The 21,809-nt window shown below is 36.9% G+C and overlaps 1 protein-coding gene across 15 annotated transcripts in view; it reads left to right on the top strand.

The window, feature by feature from the left end:
* Positions 1-21,809, top strand: part of G2E3 (G2/M-phase specific E3 ubiquitin protein ligase) — a 76,895-nt gene that overhangs the window by 41,989 nt on the left and 13,097 nt on the right. For 12 of the 15 annotated variants that reach the window (XM_059878991.1, XM_059878997.1, XM_059878987.1 and 9 more), the window contains 8 exons: positions 2,980-3,086; positions 3,750-3,866; positions 7,654-7,778; positions 7,886-8,035; positions 8,106-8,235; positions 9,335-9,642; positions 11,546-11,727; positions 19,106-19,278. In XM_059878991.1, coding sequence (XP_059734974.1) covers positions 2,980-3,086; positions 3,750-3,866; positions 7,654-7,778; positions 7,886-8,035; positions 8,106-8,235; positions 9,335-9,642; positions 11,546-11,727; positions 19,106-19,278 — 1,292 coding nt within the window. The remainder of the gene's footprint in view (positions 1-2,979; positions 3,087-3,749; positions 3,867-7,653; positions 7,779-7,885; positions 8,036-8,105; positions 8,236-9,334; positions 9,643-11,545; positions 11,728-19,105; positions 19,279-21,809) is intronic. The other 3 variants (XM_005222040.5, NM_001038671.2, XM_059878988.1) reach the window with 2 other exon arrangements.

Genomic DNA, 21,809 nt, shown 5'->3' on the forward strand with positions numbered 1-21,809 from the left:
TTTTTCAGGACAAATAAGATTTGCCTCATTTTGTGTTAATAATGAAACAGAGGTTTTCCAATTTGACCTAGTATTCATAGGACTTTTTGTGAACTCTGAAAGTACTAAGTTTCTAAGTCTGTCATTAAAAACTAGAAATAGTACTACTAACAAAAATGTAGGTCTACTTTACGCAGGTGTAATATAATATCATGGCCACGTGGACACCTGTATGTGATATAAATATTAACAATCATTTATTACATGTTTAGAGCATACAAGGACAGAACTTGTTCTTGAGTCATGTTTCTTGAAGAAGCTTCAGTGGCTTTACCACTCTGGTACAACTGTTAACTGAAATAGTAAATGGAGTTTACCCAGTTTAGGTAGCAATAATCATACCTAAAGAAAAAGTTTTTTTTAATCTCTGAACTCCATTAATACAAAGAGTTGAAGGAGGAACATACCTATGCAGTAGGATGAGAATTATATGTGGTTAAGCAAATTTTAAGCAAATACCAGACACTTTACCTGCCTCCTGTGAAACCTGTATGCAGGTCAAGAAGCAACAGTTAAAACTGAACATAGAACAATGGACTGGTTCAAAATTGGCAGAGGAGTACATGAAGGCTGTATATTGGCACCCTGCTTCTTTAACACATATGCAGAATATATCATCCAAAATGCTGGGCAAAATGCTGAAGCGCAAGCTGGAATCAAGATTGCTGGGATAAATATCAACAACCTCAGATATGCAGATGACACCACCCTTAGGGCAGAAAGCAAAGAGGAATTAGAGAGCCTCTTGATAAAAGTGAAAGAGGAGAGTAAAAAGGCTGGCTTACAACTTGTCATTCCAAAAACTAAGATCATGGATCCAATCCAACTGGATTGGATCCAGTTACTTCATGGCAAACAGATGGGGAAACAATGGAAAGAGAGAGATTTTATTTTCTTGAGCTCCAAAATCACTGCAGATGGTGACTGCAGCCATGAAATTAGAAGATACTTGCTCCTTGGATGAAAAACCATGACAAACCTAGACAGCATATTAAAAAGCAGAGACATTACTTTGCCTACAAAGGTCCATATTGTCAAAGCTATGGTTTTTCCAGTAGTCATGTATGGATGTGAGAGCTGGACAATAAAAAAGGCTGAGCACCGAACTGTGGTGTTGGAGAAGACTCTTGAGAGTGCCTTGTACTGCCAGGAGATTAAACCAGTCAATCCTAAAGGAGATCAACCCTGAATATTCATTGGAAGGACTGATGCTGAAGCTGAAACTCCACTACTTTGGCCACCTGATGCAAAGAGCCATCTTACTGGAAAAGACCTTGATGCTGGGAAAAACTGAAGGCAGGAGGAGAGGGGGATGACAGAGGATGAGATGGTTGGATGGCATTACTGACTCAATGGACATGATTTAGAGCAAATTCCAAGAGATGGTAAAGGACAAGAAAGCCTGGTGTGCTGCAGTCCATGGGGTTGCAAAGAGTCAGACATGGCTGAGTGAACAACAAAAGCAAATTTTATTTGTGACTTCTACAAATGCTGTTATATTAGGATTTTGTGAGGAGAGACTATAGATTAGTATCGAATAAATTGATAGAGCTTTTCCATTCTGTATATGGAAAGAATTGTCACTATTCTTGTTCATTTTGGATTTCTCCATCATTGCTGTGGTCTTGGTATCTTTTATGTCTGCTATTTTTCTTTCTGTTTCCACTGATCAAAGATCCTTTAGGTTCAGCAGAAATTTCATTAATTTGTTATTTTCCTCTCACATGTTGTGTGTGTGTGCTACATTGTAGTTGTTTGAATCTGGATTCTTCTTTGTTCACTTCTTCCTTCACCATCCACAAATTATTCCCCAAGTCTTTTAGGTCTGCTTAATATTTTTTGTGTATCCTTTTTTGCTACCTTCTATCTTAAGCCCTTTGTGATTTCACTTCAGACAGTTTTTTTTTTTTTTTTATTAACTAGGCTTTTGCTGGAGCCTGCTGGCTCCTGCATGCCTTATTCCCTATCAGTTCTTCATGCTACTGACTTTGACTTATCTTTATGTTTTTATTACTTAGTTCAGTATGGTCAGCATGTAATCTTTAAGGATATTGTGATTAAGTTCCCCAATCACATGTACTCTTTTTGCCCCTGAGAGTTAATATGTGCTATCCCCTTTCCTTGATTATCTTTTATCCTATTTTCATGGCAGATCCCTATTTTTTCCAAACACAACTTTGACCTTACCATTGCTGTGACATTTTTGCCAGGCTCTTACATAAACTTCAGTACTTCTTCCTTTCTCTTACTGTATGTACTTTTCTAAAAGTACTTTTATACTGTATGCCTACTCACAAGAATTCCTTGAAACAGAATCTAAGTCATTTTATGTTTGTTTTTGGTACTGGCATAGTGTTTGGTACCTAGATAGTGGGGATTAAATATTTATTAAATAAATGTATACTTCTAGTTTTTTAAATTGAGAATTGGCTACTCTTTCTCTTGAATATCTTCTGCCTGCTGCTTCTGTATTTGTATTTGTTGATGCAGTGAGAATGGGTTTTATGCTCTTCCCTCTTGGAAAGAAAACTAATAGAGATTGAGGTAAAAACAGAACCAAGGATGCTTTATATGTATCATTTATATTTAAACATCCTTCCTAGATTAAGTAACCAAAGATTTTTACTGTTTTATTCACAGAGAGTGATGGACAACACAATTTTTGGGAACAGAAATGACATTAGATACAAAAGGTTGAGAAACACATGGGTGAGAGATGTAAAGAACAGTCAATTCATTGGCTTAATATTTTTTTCCCATTGGGAGAAATATCTCCAAATTTTAGCAGTGGGATAACTTAGTTTAACAAAGTTTATGAACCACTAACATAAATAAAAATTCATATTATGTTAAAAGTAGCACATGTTCTGTTAGCTGTATAATTCATAACCTGATAATCTGTTAAATTGTTAACCATGTATTTTCTGTTTTCCACTATAGGTGCAAGCAATAAATGCAGGAGTGTTTTTCTTTAGGTGCACTTTATGCAATAATAGTGATATATTTCAGAAAGAGATGTTGAGAATGGGAATTCATATTCCTGAAAAGTGAGTTACATTTAGCCTTTTGATGAAAAGATGTTTTAAATGTAGAATTTAAAAAAAATGGAAATAGTCATTTATATTGATTAAGTACTCATAGATAAGTAGACATTTCAAAAAGGGAAATCTAAAGCCTGTCCCACCACCACTTCCTCCTCCTCCTCAGATTGCCAGTTCTTTTGACCAGGCACTGTGACTTAACTGTCTCAGTAGTTGTTAATAGTCTCTTAATAATTGTACACCTCACTTGTGTACCGTATTCATGGACTTATACACAAGTATAATAGGCTTCAGAATGGTATGTATAAATTATATGAGAATCAAGATGTGGTTTAAAGTATATGAGAAGAATTTTGTTAATATTTAAAGGTGAGAAATCCAGAAATAGTGCTACTAAACTTGAAATTTTAAAAATTGGAAGTGAAATATTAAGAGAAATAAAAGTTTCAGAAAATTTCTACTTAATTTTTCATTTAATATTTGAAATTCATTGAGACTAATGAACTATAGGATAAGATAACATTAATGGATTTACATTTTGAATTGAATGATTCTAAAAAAGAACAAATTTTATTCTTGTTCCTAAGTTTTTAACGAGTTTTTTAGATTGATATCCTTTTATGTAACATTTAAAGCCAAAGTCCATTTTATATATTGCTTCATTTACAGAGATGCATCTTGGGAATTAGAGGAAAATGCTTATCAAGAGCTTCTGCAGCACTATGAGCATTGTGACGTCCGAAGATGTCGTTGCAAAGAAGGGCGAGACTATAATGTGCCTGATAGGTAAATGGGAAAGTTCACTTGTACTCATTGTCCGTTTTTAAACGTTCAGGTTGAGAAAGTAGGTTTCCTAGTTAGTGAAGCATTTTGCTCTTAGGGGGTTTGAAGTTTTAATCTGAGATGAGGTATGTTTATTAAATATTTATTTGCATATGTTTACAGAGAAATTATTGCAGCTGGCATAATTGTAACTTTTATGGTATGTTTTCATGAGGCTCTGTTTTCTAGAGCTCTACTGTGGTAGCCACTAGCCACAGTTGACCAGTGACCCCTTGAAATGTGGCTGTTCCAAATTGAGAGGTACTGTAAGTGTAAAATACACAGTGAACACTTAACATGTATCTTAGTTTGCTAGGACTGCCATAACAAAATACCGCAAACTGGGTGACTTAAACAACAGAAATATGTCTTCTCACAATCCTGGAGGCTCGAAGTCCAAGGTACAGGTACTGGCAGGTTTGATTTCTGTTGAAGCCTCTGTCCTTAGCTTGCACGTGGCTTCCTCCTAGTTGTGTCCCCCTCTGTGTCTTAACCTTTTCTTCTTATTAGGACACCAGTCATTGTATTCGAACCCCACCCATATGACCTCATTTTATGTGCCAGATCTTAGCTGTGTAATCTTCTATAGTTAGTTGTGGCATGCGAACTCTTAGTTGTATGTAGCATGTGGTATTCAGTTCCCTGACCAGGGCCAACCAGGGCCCCCTGCATTGGGAGCACAGCAGAGTCTTAGCCACTGGAGCAGCAGGGAAGTCTCCATAATTTTCTATTTGATAGTCCTATCTCCAAGTATAGTCACATTGTGAAGTACTGGGTGTTAGGTCTTCAAAATATGAATTCTGGGAGTAATGTAATTCTGCTTTTTTAAGAAAAAAAAAAAGACCTTAAAATATCTTGTCAATAATTTTTTAAGTTGACTACATCAGACAAAATGATTATATTTCAGAAATATTCAAATCAATTCACTTGTTTCTTTTACCTTTTTAAATCTGATTACTGGGAAAGTTTAACATATATATGATTTACATTATATTTCTGTTGTATGACACTGTTCTAGAAGTTAAGAAACTAGATTAATCTATCAGTATTTGTTTTAGATCACTGTAAAAAAAAAAGAAGGCTTGGTATTTGTAATTTATTGATTATTGTTTTGTAGTATCAGTGGACATTGGCTGTAATCTTGACAATCATTTTGTGCCTTCCGTGTACATACTGAGTTGTTGTTCAGTAGCTAAGTCATGTCCGACCTTTGTCACCCCATGGACTGTAGCCCACCAGGTTCCTCTGTCTGGGATTTCCCAGGCAAGAATATTGGAGTAGGTTGCCATTTCCTTCTCCAAGGGATCTTCCTGACTGAGGGATCAAACCCGTGTCTCTTGCATTGGCAGGTGGATTCTTTACCTCTGAGCCACCAGGGAAACCCACACACTGTGTATAGGGTATTGGAAATCAAGAGTATTTTTATTTTTTATGAAAAAGTAACAAATTAATTTTGTTGACATTTATAAAGGAAATTTTGATACATTTTAACATGACAAACTGAAACTGTAGGTGCAGAGCACAATATTAGGAGCCTTATTTCTTATGGAAAGTGATTTTGCTAGGTGAGTTGCTACTTACTTTGCTGAAGTCTTAGCAGCTTTGGCAGGTTTCTCCTAAGAAGCTACTACTGATTCCCCATTCTGGGCTCAATTTTTGCTTCATTGTGCTTGTTACAATATAGTTGATGATATCATTTAAATCTGTCTTTGCCACTAGACTGAAGATTCACTAAGGGTTGAGATCTCATTGAAGATGTCGAGTAATGTGTATTGTTGACTAAGTTACTTGATCTGGTGACCCTGATTATTCATTTGTAAGCACTAATAATATCCCACTCAAGAGTTGTGCTGAGGCAGAGATGAGACTGTTTGTAAATGTGCTTTGTAGACAGTAACATGCTTTAGAGTTCTAAGAAGCAGTATGTTCATTAATATTGACATTTTCTAAATCCATTGTAGGTTATTTTGATTATAATTAAATTTATTTATTTTTCTTGTATACCATTGGTCACCTAATCCTTAGCTACCAAAGTCAATTTTCTTTCTGGCAGCTACTTTGCTTTTTCTCCTAGGACACAGATTCTTGCTGTCTGAATGCTTCCTTTACAACCTCACTCTCATTCTAGTGATTGGAAGGTAATTTTGCTGAAAGCCAGCATGGTGTAGTGGTTAGGAGCATGGTCTGAAGCCAGGTAAACTGGATTGGAAGCCTCACTCTGAGACTAGCAGTGTCTGTTTGTTTGGGCATGTAATTTACATCTCTGCTTTGGTTTCTTCTTCTTTAAAAGGTGGTAACTTTTTTCCAGCCTTCTAAAATTGTGAGGATTAAACTTTACATGTAAAGGATGAGAACTGGGCCTGGTGTATAAGCACTTATGTTAGCTGTCATCTTTCTTTCTCTTCATCCTTTGTTGGCAGGACTATCTGGGGAAGAGGGGAGACATAGAGATGACACAACCCTATACAGCCATTTCCAGAGATTTGTCCACACGCTAAAAGTCAGACATGACTGAGCGACTTCACTTTCACTTTTCACTTTCATGCATTGGAGAAGGAAACAGCAACCCACTCCAGTGTTCTTGCCTGGAGAATCCCAGGGACGGGGGAGCCTGGTGGGCTGCCGTCTATGGGGTCGCACAGAGTCGGACACGACTGAAGTGACTTAGCAGCAGCAGCAGCAGAGGAAAAGTTCTGCAGCTACCTTTCTGATCACCCATGTGTCCACACATTCAGGGAGTACATCCATCCCCATATAGACAGATGTACTCATAACCAAACAGAGAGGAGTCTGCACAGCATAACCCACAGCCATATAGAATATGTGGATGCAGACTGGCACACGTCACAATGCAGTGGGGAAAACACTGGGAGTGGGGGCTGGCAGGGAACAAATAGAGAATATGAATGTAGGTCAGGTACTAAGTCTGGATCTTAGTGAGCTACAAAGTATCTGAGGTATCTGAGCAAGCTTATTATAGGAAATAATTCCTTACCTTGAATAGGAAAGATAGTATTTTAGGTAAGACAGTGTATTTACTGAATGCTTCTTCCTTATCAGACACATTGACATAGCAGTCTCCCTATATAGCATAATCATCTCCAAGTATAAAAGAAAATTTTTTTCTTCTCAGTCATATTCTTTACAGTGCTTATATTCTTGGATATATGTGCATGTTCACATTGTTATTTAGCTTACCTATTTTTAGATAGAGAATATTGGACTTTCTTGGTGGTCCAATAGTTCAGAATCCGCTTTGCAATGCAGGGGACACTGGTTCTATCCCTGGTCCAGGAAGATCCCACATGCCTTAGGGACAACTAAGCCTGTGTGCCACAACTACTAAGCTCATGTGTAGCAACTACTGAAGCCCGTGAGCCCTAGAGCCCATGCTCTGCAACAAGAGAAGCCTCCTGAATGATTAGCCCATGCACCACAACTGAAGAGTAGCCCCCACTCTTCACAACTAGAGAAAACCTGTGCACAGCAATGAAAACCCAATGCAGCCAATAATAAATAAACAAAAATAAATATTTTTAAAAAGAGACTATTCAAAGAGGGAGATTACAAATGTAATAAATGAAATAGGAAAAAAAGCACTAGGAAAAAGTAATACAGTATCAAATCAGATAATTTTCCTTTCTTTGGTTGTGTGTGAGAGATGGACAGTGAGGCATGTGGTGGCGCTGGTTGTTGAAATTAGACAAAGTTAATACTAAATGTAAATATCTGCTTCTCTTTATGTCCTCAGCAAATGGGAAATAAAGCGCTGTCAGTGTTGTGGTTCTAGCGGAACACATTTAGCCTGTTCCTCACTACAGTCATGGGAACAAAATTGGGAATGTTGCGAATGTAGAAGTATTCTCTACAGTGCAGGTAATATTTTGTAATTTTGAACGAAGATGTCTTCATTTAAATGAATATTAAAAAATTTCCACCTGTATTCCTGTTACGCTGCATGCATGTTTACTGTGTCGCTTCAGTCGCGTCCAACTCTGTGCAACCCTATGGACTTCAGGCTCCTGCCAGGCTCCTCTGTCCATGGGATTCTCCAGGCCAAGAATGCTGGAGTAGGTTGCCGTGCCCTCCGCCAGGGTCGAACGTGCGTCTCTTACGTCTACCTGCATTGGCAGGTGTGTTCTTTACCACTAGCATCACCTAGGAAGCCGTCTGTTATGCTAACATTGGGTTTTAACTCTGTAGGTGAATTCCAGAAAGCCAAAAAACATGCATTACCCAACACTAATGTGGGAATAAATGATTGTTTGTTGGAGGAGTCTTCACCTAAATTACCCAGACAGTCACCTGGAGACCAGTGTAAAGATCTGCTGAGGTATGTATTTGGAATTGGAAAAAAAGTAAAACTTTATTTTGAGAAAATTTTAACCGGGTATGGCTCTGTATACATTTAGAGTTTTAGCTGATATTACTGTAGTTTGAAAGAGTGCTTTTCAAACTATAGTCCCCAACTTGATGTAGAAAGATGATCCATGGACATTGGCTCTAACAGGATTATTTTGAGTTCATTAATTCCAATTACAGATGGAGAAACTGAGGCAGGGAACAATTGAGGTAGTCCGTATAATTGTCTGCAAGTCTTGTTAAGACTCATTGCTCGGCCTCATGCTCAGAGGTTCCAATTCTGTTTATCTGCTGTGGGACCCAAGAATTTGCATTTCTAACAAGTTTCCAGATGCTGTACTTGTCTGGGACCACATTTTGAGAATTAATAGTATAGACTAAAAAGTACTATTTAGAGGGTTTACGAATGCTAATTAAAATATGTAATCTCTTAAAATTATAGGTCTATTAGGTAGTAAGCAGAGATTACTGTGCTCTACTTTTAAAGGAGCTAGTGAACATGAAGTAAGGTGCAGTTAAGCAAGTATGACCAGGGAAGTAAGAGTTTGAACTCTTGGCTCTTATACCTGAATGTGCTGAATTGATCAAATTTGGGATAATCATCTGTCATCATTCTTATAAATCATTTATAACATTATATGCTTTTAATTTGGTAGAAGATTGGGTAGAGGGAATCAAGAGTTTAGAACTAAGGTTATTGGTTTTTGGTTCCTATAGCAACCATTGCCTGCTTTTGGGTGGGAATTGGGGAGTTTGAAAAGACCCTGATGCTGGGAAAGATTGAGGGCAGGAGGAGAAGGGGACGACAGAGAATGAGATAGTTGGATGGCATCACCGACTCAATGGACATGGGTTTGGGTGGACTCTGGGAGTTGGTGATGGACAGGGAGGCCTGGCGTGCTGCGATTCATGGGTCAAAAAGAGTCTGACATGACTGAGCGACTGAACTGAACTGGGGAAGAACTTCCTTTTAATCTTTTCTCTATTATTTTTTTATTGGCTGTATAAGTACTGTGTCATGTAAAGTACTTTAGAGTACTTACCTCTATATCTAAATTCATGTTTTATAGGCAAGGCAGCAAATTTAGAAGAGATATCTCGACTCTAATTATAGAGTTAGGATTCCAAGTTAAGAAAAGGCCTAAAAAAGTATTTATCAACAAAGCCAATTTCTGGAATAGTGCCTTAGATGGATTCAGAAATCAAAACTTTAATCCTTCATATACAATTGAAATAGTGTATGTTAATGAAAATGATCATTTTGGAAGAGAGCAGCCTGGATCAAAGCAAGAATTCCTAAGTCTCTTAATGCAGCAACTTGAGAACTCATCATTGTTTGAAGGGTCCTTGTCAAAGAACTTGTCTTTAAATTCTCAAGGTAATTATTTTCTTTATTATTGTATATACTGAATATGGCATGTGTTAAGAAAGATAGCAGGTTAAAATTGATACTCAGTACCTGTAGTCAAAATGTATAATCACTGTTAATAAAATAATGATAAATCACAGAGAAGGGGAAAAGTGATACTTCTAAAGATAATTTTTATAGTGAACATTTTTTATTTAAGAATATCCTATAGCAGTGTCCTCCAGTGATTCCATAATTAAATGTAATTTCTTTAAAATATACTTTATATTAATTTAAATTGATTTGAATAGAATGACCAAATGCGATGAATAATTTTTTGAGCTCTTTTTGTTTATATATTTGAAATTTGCAGTTCGCATGTTTCTTCACAACCTAGAATTTGTATAACATAATTTGGGGGTCGACATATAACAGATTTTTAACATACTTTTGCTTTCAAGAATTTTTTTTTTCAGAGTTACGTATATGATACTTTTCTATCTTTACTTCTGGTGGAGAAATAATGTAATTAAAACAGGCATCTTGAAACACTGGTTAATTCTAGTGTTCTCTTTTTAGGAACTTTTATAACCACTTTTGCTGTAATAGGAATTGGAGAGAGAGTGAGAAGACATTTCATTCAGTTGACTTCCTTCTATATTTTCTTTAGAATTTCCTCACCATTGCCTGAAATAATTGAGAAACTACCAAGGATCATTAGTACTATGAACAGTACACACAGTTTAATTCTACACTCCCTTTATTTAAAAAAAAAAAAAAAAAAACGTTCAAGTAATCAGTGTGTTAACGCTAAGGCAGTTTTGTTATAGTGGAGAGAGTACATGGAATTGAAGTCACAAAATCTGAATTTAGTTTGTACACATCTACTTCATAGCTTCATATTCTTAGATTAATTGCTTAGCCTCTCTGTATCTCAGTTGCTTCACCTGTAATATGTGACTACTAATATGTAGTATATAAGATTATTGTTAAGGGAATTTTATTACCATTTCAGGTATTGTTGATGTTACTTATTAATAAATTACTTTGAACAAGTAGTTGAACAATTAATAAAAAACTTTTTAGAAAAAAATAAAGGAAAATTTACATGATATCTTTTTGACTTATGAAAGTAGCTAAAACATTTTAAATGAGACATTAAAAAATATTGAGAGCTATGATGATACCTTACAGTTAAGGTAGCATATACTATTGAGTTGGACACGACTGAGTGACTGAACTGAACTGAATACTGTTGAGAGTAAATTTGTACTATTTTGTATATCAGCAACCTTAAAATTGCTTATATCCTTTGAACCACTAATATCATAGGTAGGAATCTCTCCTGATAATCAGAGATATATAAATAAGAATGTGTAACACATGTTGACTATAACATTGTGTCTCATGTAGTTGAAAAGGTCCTCAACTGGGGTAACAAGTAATAAATACATGGTTTACATTGTAGCACATCAGTAAATCATTTTTAATGCATTTGTTAACTATAGATGTGAATAATTTCAAATAATATTTTAAAAATTTGCAGTACAGTAAAGTGGAAAAACAGAAGTCAAATTATTTATGTATATATTTATATATACATGAGACATAAATATACCACAGTGTGTGCACTGTTTATTACAGAGTGGTAGGATTATAAGTGATTTTATAAAAAGATTTTTCTGTATTTACATCCTTTTCTACAACAGGGTGTTACTTTGTATTCAGAAAAAAAATTTATAGAATTGAAAATTGTATATTTTAGTTGAAATCTATATAGTATACATTATTATAGTGTCTGAATTAGGTTATTTTATGTTTGTCTAATGCTTAGATTTTTAAAATTTCTGATTTATTATGTATTACTTATATATGATGGTTATCATTTATTAATAAAAGAAGTGTATTTGATATCTTTTATCTGTATTTACAGCTCTGAAAGAGAACCTTTACTATGAAGCTGGCAAAATGGTTGCCATTTCTTTGGTTCATGGTGGTCCTTCACCTGGTTTCTTTTCTCAGACCTTATTTAACTGCCTTGCTTATGGACCAGAAAATACCCAACCAATTGTAGACGATGTTTCAGACTTTGATGTGGCACAGATTATGATCAGGGTAAGAAATGTACCTGTTTGTTCAAATATAGACTGTGTTCTAGTTATATGATAGTTGCTTCATCATATCTGACTCTTTGTGACCCATGGACTGTAGCCCTCCAGGTTCCTCTGTCCCTGGAACTCTCCAGGCAAGAATACTGGAGTGAATAGCCATTCCCTTCTCCATGCGATCTTCCTGACCCAGGGATCGAACCCAGGTGTCCTGCATTGTAGGCAGATTCTTTACAGTCTGAGCCACCAGGGAAGCCCATGTTCTAGATATATTTGAATATAAATGCTGGATCTGCAATAGAATAATAAATATTCTTTGTGGAGTGGTTAAGGGGTGTAGATATTTTTGTTTACCAGCAAAGTTAACAATCACTTAACAGATAGATATAAAGAACAAATAGCTAGAGATCAAAGTGCCATGCTTAATGTTGATAAAACCAGTTGGATAATGTGGCTTAGATCTGTGGTCAGAACGGCTTGTTAACACTACTCAGAACTAGATGGATTTATCTGCTCTGCCAGAGATGACGTAAGTCAGGTTCCTTATTGCACAGTAAAGAGCAGGTGAAAGTGCTCCTTCTTGTAGGCAGGTGGATCTGAAGAGAGGATGGTTACCAGCAGAAAACTTACTTTTCCTCCTCAGCAGGGAGATATGAGTGATAGGTGGAGTGAAAGACCAGGCTGACTTTCTTCTCTGTGAAAATAGTTGGGGAGACTCTATGTTCCTTCCTAAAAAGTGTTGCCATTTATTAAGCCCTGTACTGCACGTGTTACCTGTGCAAACTCAGTTTACTTACTGTAATACCCTGTGAGATAAGCATCTTTGCCCATGTGTTATTGGTTTAGAAACTGAGACAATGAAATCCATTCAACTTTTCTTCCCTTAACCTGTCCCCTACTAAAAATAGGCAGGGATCTAAATCTCCACATACAAAGGCCTTTCTTTCCTAATTCCGTATCTCCTCTGATATCTGCAATCACCACTGTATTTGAATTCCTTTCTGCTGTTTTCTCTAATATTCTGTTCCCTGGTACTTTTAACTACTATTGTCTTTTTAAATACTTCTTCCTACCCCTGAAACTTAGGTAATTTTAGGTAGTGTTGTCTTAACAGTCCTCCTTCTATATAATGAGAAGAAAGCATCTTCTCATTCATAACTTTTCCGATGATTTCCAGTCCTGTGTTTTTGAGCCCCCAGATTTTTAGATCCAGATAAGATCTGGCTCTTCCTACCAAATTGAGCCCAACATGTTTAAGACAGAACTTTTCCCCAGAATTTGGGTTTTTTGCCTGATTCTCGTGTTCTTTTCAAGAGATTTTTTATTTCCAAGTTATTCTGGAGACAGGGTTGTTATCACTCTTCCATACTCTGTTCATCAGTTTGTGTCAAGGCATCTGTCTCTTAAGAGTGACCTTTCCTTCTTATTTCTAGTATGCTTAGTATATGAAATTTATATCTATGTTTAAACAGTTAAGATATTATTCTAATCTTCTTACTCAGGATGATTCTTTTATAAGTACAGGTTTGACCACATTGCTTTCTTCCTCAAGAATCCTAATGGATTCTCATTGCCTACTGAATGGAGTTTAAACTCTTCATTAGGGCCCTTAAGACTTCTAGTTCTCCTCATGGCTTTATTTACTCTGGTTCCTTGCCAGTGTTTCTTCATTGATTTCAGTCAACAAATGCTGTGTATTCCATACTTGTTTTAACACTGAGGATAAAGTAGTGAACTAAACAAACCCCCTGCCTCCTTAGAATTTACCTATGAGAAGAAAGACAAAATAATCAAATATGTAATAAACTGTCATGGAGTAAAATATATCATAATATAGAACAGAATAAGAAGAAGGATATCTCTTCCAAGATAATGCTTGGGGTATATAATAAGATTAGGCTAGGCTTTTGTAACAAAGAGACCCAAAAGACAAAAGCTCAAAAAAAGGCAGATATTTAATTTTTTTCTAAAATCTAGATTTTAAGTAGGAGTTGGTAAATTACAGCTGTAGGCCAAGTGTTGCCTGCTGCCTTTTTAAAGTTTTATAGGAACACAACCACACCCATTTATTATGTGTCTGTGACTGATTTTACACTGCAGTGGTGGGGTTGAATAGTTTGGGACAAGCACCATAGGCCCACAAAGTATAAAATGCTCTCTGGCCTGTACAAAAATGGCTCCTGTTTTAAAGGTACAATTGTGATACACTAGGTCACCCAGAGAATTGAATTCCTTCCTCTCGTTGTATTGGGTACAATAAAGGACAGAAACGGAATAGACCTAACAAAACATAGAAGAGGTGAAGAGTACATAGGAGACCTATACAAAAAAGATCTTAATGACCCAGATAACCATGATGGTGTGGTCACTCACCTAGAGCCAGACATCCTGGAGTACAGAGTCAAGTGGACCTTAGGAAAGATCACTCTGAACAAAGCTAGTGGATGTGATGGAATTCCACTTGAGCTATTTCAAATTCTAAAAGGTGATGCTTTGAAAGTGCTGCATTCAATATGCCAGCAAATATGGAAAACTCAACAGTGGCCACAGGACTGGGAAAGGTCAGTTTTCATTCCAATCCTAGAGAAAGGCAATGCCAAAGAATGTTCAAACTCTGAACAATTGCACTCATTTCACATGCTAGCAAAGTAATGCTCAAAATTCCCAAGATAGGCTTCAACAGTTCATGAACGAAGAACTTCCAGATGTTCAAGCTGGATTTAGAAAAGGCAGAGGAACGAGACATCCAATTGCCAATATCCATTGGATCATCGAAAAGGCAAGAGAATTCCAGAAAAATATCTATTTCTGATTTATTGACTATGCTAAAGCTTTTGACTATTTGGATCACAACAAACTGGAAAATTCTTAAAGCAATGGGAAAACCAGACCACCTTACTTGCCTCCTGAGAAATCTGTATGCAGGTCAAGAAGCAATAGTTAACACCAGATATAGAACAACAGCCTTGTTCCAAATTGGGAAAGGAGTATGTCAAGGCTGTATATTGTCATCCTACTTATTTAACTTATGTGCAGAGTACATCATGCAAAATGCTGGCTGGATGAAGCACAAGCTGGAATCAAGATTGCTGGGGGAATATCAATAACCTCAGATATGCAGATGACACCACCTTTGTGGCAGAAAGTGAAGAAGAACTAAAGAGCCTATTGAAGGTGAAAGAGGAGAGTCAAAAAGTTGGCTTAAAACTCAGCATTGTAAAAACAAAAATCATGGCATCCTGTCCCATCGTTTTGTAGCAAGTAGATGGGAAAACAGTGGATACAGTGACAGCCTTTATGTTTCTTGGGCTCCAAAATCACTGCAGATGGTGATTGCAGCTATGAAATTAAAAGATGTTTGCTCCTTGGAAGAAAAGCTATGACCAGCATATGCTAGACAGTATATTAAAAAGCAAGGACGTTACTTTGCCAACAAAAGTCTGTCTAGTCAAAGCCATGGATTTTCCAATAGTTATGTATAGATGTGAGAGTTGTGCCATAAAGAAGGCTGAGTGCCAAAGAATTGATGCTTTTGAACTGTGGTGTTGGAGAAGACTCTTAAGAGTCCCTTGAACTACACCAAGATCAAACCAATCAATCTTAAAGGAAGTCAACCCTGAATATTCATTGGAAGGACTGATGCTGAAGCTGAAGCTCCAGTATTTTGACCACCTAATGCAAAGAGCTAACTCATTAGAAAAGACCTGATGCTGGCAAAGATTGAAGCCAGGAGAAGGGGACGACAGAGAATGAGATAGTTGGATGGCATCACCGACTCAATGGACATGAGTTTGAGCAAGGTTCAGGAGATGGTGAAAGACAGGGAAGTCTGGCTGTGACATGGAGTCACAAAGAGTCTGACACAACTGAGCACCTGAACAACTCTCATTGTATAATCATTTAGGATATTGTCTTCATAGCTGAAATATGCTCTTAGGGGAGAAGGTGAAAGTAGAGTTCAGGGAAATTTAACACATTTTCACTCATGTTCTATTGGACAGCTCTTAGTCACATAAGGCCACATCTGGCTGTAAGGAAAGTTTTGTCATATGCCCAGCTAAAACTCAGGGTGGTGGGTTAGGAGGATGAGATAACACATACCCAACTAGTAGAGTGTGAAAGTTGCTTAGTCTTGTCTGACTGTTTGCGACCCTATGGACTGTACAGTCCATGGAATTCTCCAGGCCAGAATACTGGAGTGCGTAGCCTTTCCCTTCTCCAGGGGATCTTCCCAACCCGGGATCGAACCCAGGTCTCCCACATTGCAGGTGCATTCTTTCCCAGCTAAGCCACAAGGGAAGCCCATTACAGCATGAAGATAGTTTGAAAAGGGTACTTGGGAAAAGCTTCTGAGATCACAGTAGAGATCTGAAATAAATGAGGGAATACCTGGGAGAAGAGTTTTTTGGGAAAAAAATACCAAGGAGATTTTCCATTCATCTTTCTCCCTCTGTAACTTTGTTCAAGAGCTAACTATATGAAAGTGTCTGGCTCATAAATGGTCAAGTATTTCTTGTTATACTATTCATTTTTATTCAAATGAAATATTTGAAATATATAAAAGTATATTCAAACTATACTTTCTCGTTCATGAAATCTCTGCAGATCATCTTTCTTGCCTCTCTAGTCTATGTACCTGTTCTATGTCAATTACTACCTTTATGTAAATAGCTTCCTATATTAAAGTGGAATTTCAACTCAAGGAACTCGAACTGGGGCTCTTTAATAACCTAGAGGGGTGGGGATGGGCTGGAGGTGGGATGAAGAAGATTCAAGAGGGAGGGCACATATATACACCCATGGTTAATTCATGTTGATGCATGACAGAAATCAAACCAATATTGTAAACCAATCATCAACCAATTATAAATAAATATATATTTTTTGAATGTGGAATTACAGACTAGCTTTCTTGAGGCAGATATATACTGTATTAAAGTGGATTATCAGCTATATATGACAAACCCACAGCAAACATTATCCTCAATGGTGAAAAATTGAAAGCATTTCCTCTAAAGTCAGGAACAAGACAAGGGTGCCCACTTTCACCATTACTATTCAACATAGTTTTGGAAGTTTTGGCCACAGCAGTCAGAGCAGAAAAAGATATAAAAGGAATCCAAATTGGAAAAGAAGAAGTAAAACTCTCACTATTTGCAGATGACATGATCCTCTACATAGAAAACCCTAAAGACTCCACCAGAAAATTACTAGAACTAATCAGTGACTATAGTAAAGTTGCAGGATATAAAATCAACACACAGAAATCCCTTGCATTCCTATACACTAATAATGAGAAAACAGAGAGAGAAATTAAGGAAACAATTCCATTCACCATTGCAACGGAAAGAATAAAATACTTAGGAATATATCTACCTAAAGAAACTAAAAACCTATATATAGAAAACTATAAAACACTGGTGAAAGAAATCAAAGAGGACACTAATAGATGGAGAAATATACCATGTTCATGGATTGGAAGAATCAATATAGTGAAAATGAGTATACTACCCAAAGCAATCTATAGATTCAATGCAATCCCTATCAAGCTACCAACAGTATTCTTCACAGAGCTAGAACAAATAATTTCACAGTTTATATGGAAATACAAAAAACCTCGAATAGCCAAAGCTATCTTGAGAAAGAAGAATGGAACTGGAGGAATCAACCTACCTGACTTCAGGCTCTACTACAAAGCCACAGTTATCAAGACAGTATGGTACTGGCACAAAGACAGAAATATAGATCAATGGAACAAAATAGAAAGCCCAGAGATAAATCCACGCACATATGGACACCTTATCTTTGACAAAGGAGGCAAGAATATCCAATGGATTAAAGACAATCTCTTTAACAAGTGGTGCTGGGAAATCTGGTCAACCACTTGTAAAAGAATGAAACTAGACCACTTTCTAACACCATACACAAAAATAAACTCAAAATGGATTAAAGATCTAAACGTAAGACCAGAAACTATAAAACTCCTAGAGGAGAACATAGGCAAAACACTCTCTGACATACATCACAGCAGGATCCTCTATGACCCACCTCCCAGAATATTGGAAATAAAAATAAACAAATGGGACCTAATTAACCTTAAAAGCTTCTGCACATCAAAGGAAACTATTAGCAAGGTGAAAAGACAGCCTTCAGAATGGGAGAAAATAATAGCAAATGAAGCAACTGACAAACAACTAATCTCAAAAATATACAAGCAACTCCTATAGCTCAACTCCGGAAAAATAAATGACCCAATCAAAAAATGGGCCAAAGAACTAAATAGACATTTCTCCAAAGAAGACATACAGATGGCTAACAAACACATGAAAAGATGCTCAACATCACTCATTATCAGAGAAATGCAAATCAAAACCACTATGAGGTACCATTTCACACCAGTCAGAATGGCTGCGATCCAAAAGTCTACAAGTAATAAATGCTGGAGAGGGTGTGGAGAAAAGGGAACCCTGTTACACTGTTGGTGGGAATGCAAACTAGTACAGCCACTATGGAGAACAGTGTGGAGATTCCTTAAAAAACTGGAAATAGAACTGCCTTATGATCCAGCAATCCCACTGCTGGGCATACATACTGAGGAAACCAGAAGGGAAAGAGACAAGTGTACCCCAATGTTCATCGCAGCACTGTTTATAATAGCTAGGACATGGAAGCAACCTAGATGTCCATCAGCAGACGAATGGATAAGAAAGCTGTGGTACATATACACAATGGAGTATTACTCAGCCATTAAAAAGAATACATTTGAATCAGTTCTAATGAGGTGGATGAAACTGGAGCCTTTTATACAGAGTGAAGTAAGCCAGAAGGAAAAACACCAATACAGTATACTAATGCATATATATGGAATTTAGAAAGATGGTAACAATAACCCTGTGTACGAGACAGCAAAAGAGACACTGATGTATAGAACAGTCTTATGGACTCTGTGGGAGAGGGAGAGGATGGGAAGATTTGGGAGAATGGCATTGAAACATGTAAAATATCATGTATGAAACGAGATGCCAGTCCAGGTTCGATGCATGATACTGGATGCTTGGGGCTAGTGCACTGGGACGACCCAGAGGGATGGTATGGGGAGGGAGGAGGGAGGAGGGCTCAGGATGGGGAACACATGTATACCTGTGGCGGATTCATTTTTATATTTGGCAAAACTAATACAATTATGTAAAGTTTAAAAATAAAATTTTAAAAAGTGGATTATCAGACATTTATTCAAGAAAAATTACTATTGGTGTACTTTCACTTCACTCAGGTGTACTCATGTATGAAGTGTGAGTATGAAGTAATATGTCATTTGAAATATGAAATATGTAAATTTCTTTCACAAGTAAATGCGTAAACTGGGTGTATTTTCTTCATTACAGATAAATACTGCAGCAACTGTGGATGACTTAAACTCTTTAATACATGACTATTATAAGTACCTAGAGTTTATTGGATGTCTAAGACTTATAACATCAATAAGTGATAAATATATGTTGGCAAAAGACGTACTTGTTTATCATGTAATTAAAAGAGTCCAAGCACCTTTTGAGAGGTAAGTTGTTCATGTGCTAAAGATTCTCTCAAATTATATGTTTAAAGTGGTTAATTGTCTTATAATGTGAGACTTATTTGATAAAATTTAAGTGCTGTTTTAAAATAATGCTTTAAAACTAACCTCTTAAGGATGAATACTGTTCTTACCATTCTATGCAGAATTGCTTAAGTGTATCCTACTTAGGTAGGGTAAGTAATTATATCTCACTTATAATTTTTCTAAATCAAAATTATTTTATATCCTCACACTCTGTTATTTAATAGCAGGAAATCTAAAATATATATGAGAGTAGACAGAGTGGTACACCATGTAATCACCATTCAGATCTAACAGTTATCAACCAACTTGTGGCCAGTCTCATTTATCTAACCTTCCTTTGTTATTGATTCTGGTTTTGTTTTCAAGGAGTTTTTTAAATTTCAGTATCATTAATCTGTATACTTAATGTTTTAAGAATTGTTGCTATTCTTAGCAAATTTCAGATTGTCTCATCTTTAACCAGTATAAACCTAGTTGTGTTGTCTCTGTTTTGGTGTTGACCTTTAATGGTCTTCCTGCTATGCGGGAAGTGTCAGTTTCATTGAAACAAGGTGTTTCGGGCTCCTTTTGTACATTCTGGCCAAACAGTCTTTGTTGCTTTGAATGGGAAATGGTATTTCAAATTCACAGTCTGGATGCTTGGGGATGCTTATTTTTGTCAGGTTGGTCATTGTTTCTAGGCCTTTTCAGTTGGCTGAAAAAGAAATATAAGTTTTTTTGTTTTTATTTTAATTTTTTAATATAAAATACATCATGAGTTTATACTAATACTTCAGATTCACCACTGCAAGACTTTTAACTTTTTCTTTGTCCTGTGTTGATAATCTTAGTTCTCAAAGACACTGGTGAATTAGAGTATGAAATAATTGCTTGATTTATTCCACATTTCATAAATAATAGTTGTCACAGAATAATAATACCGACATCATCATCAGTAACATATATTACTGAAATAAGGTTAAGGTTATTTTTGTTTTGGTCTAAGACTTTGAACAAAGCTAGTGGAGGTGGTGGAATTCCAGTTGAGCTATTCCAAATCCTGAAAGATGATGCTGTGAAAGTGCTGCACTCAATATGCCAGCAAATTTGGAAAACTCAGCAGTGGCCACAGGACTGGAAAAGATCAGTTTTCATTCCATCCCAAAGAAAGGCAATGCCAAAGAATGCTCAAACTACCGTACAATTGCACTCATCTCACATGCTAGTAAAGTAATGCTCAAAATTCTCCAAGCCAGGCTTCAGCAATATGTGAACCGTGAACTTCCTGATGTTCAAGCTGGTTTTAGAAAAGGCAGAGGAACCAGAGATCAAATTGCCAACATCTGCTGGATCATGGAAAAAGCAAGAGAGTTCCAGAAAAACATCTATTTCTGTGTTATTGACTCTGCCAAAGCCTTTGACTGTGTGGATCACAATAAACTGGAAAATTCTGAAAGAGATGGGAATATCAGACCACCTGATCTGCCTCTTGAGAAATTTGTATGCAGGAAGCAACGGTTAGAACTGGACATGGAACAACAGACTGGTTCCAAATAGGAAAAGGAGTTCGTCAATGCTGTATATTGTCACCCTGTTTATTTAACTTATATGCAGAGTACATCATGAGAAACGCTGAACTGGAAGAAACACAAGCTGGAATCAAGATTGCTGGGAGAAATATTAATAACCTCAGATATGCAGATGACACCACCCTTGTGGCAGAAAGTGAAGAGGAACTCAAAAGCCTCTTGATGAAAGTGAAAGTGGAGAGTGAAAAAGTTGGCTTAAAGCTCAACATTCAGAAAATGAAGATCATGGCATCAGGTCCCATCACTTCATGGGAAATAGATGGGGAAACAGTGGAAACAGTGTCAGACTTTATTTTTCTGGGCTCAAAAATCACTGCAGATGGTGACTGCAGCCATGAAATTAAAAGACGCTTACTCCTTGGAAGGAAAGTTATGACCAACCTAGATAGCATATTCAAAAGCAGAGACATTACTTTGCCAACAAAGGTCCGTCTAGTCAGGGCTATGGTTTTTCCAGTAGTCATGTATGGATGTGAGAGTTGGACTGTGAGGAAGGCTGAGCGCTGAAGAATTGATGCTTTTGAACTGTGGTGTTGGAGAAGACTCTTGAGAGTCCCTTGGACTGCAAGGACATCCAACCAGTCCATTCTGAAGAAGATCAGCCCTGGGTTTTCTTTGGAAGGAATGATGCTAAAGCTGAAACTCCAGTACTTTGGCCACCTCATGCGAAGAGTTGATTCATTGGAAAAGAGTCTGATGCTGGGAGGGATTGGGGGCAAGAGGAGAAGGGGATGACAGAGGATGAGATGGCTGGATGGCATCACTGACTCGATGGATGTGAGTCTGAGTGAACTCCGGGAGTTGGTGATGGACAGGGAGGCCTGGTGTGCTGCTATTCATGGGGTCGCAAAGACTCGGACACGACTGAGCGACTGATCTGATCTGAAGACTTTGAATTCAAATTACTGTGTTTAAAGTCAT

This window comes from Bos taurus, chromosome 21 (genome assembly GCF_002263795.3).
Source record: "Bos taurus isolate L1 Dominette 01449 registration number 42190680 breed Hereford chromosome 21, ARS-UCD2.0, whole genome shotgun sequence".
Taxonomy (NCBI): Eukaryota; Metazoa; Chordata; class Mammalia; order Artiodactyla; family Bovidae; genus Bos; species Bos taurus.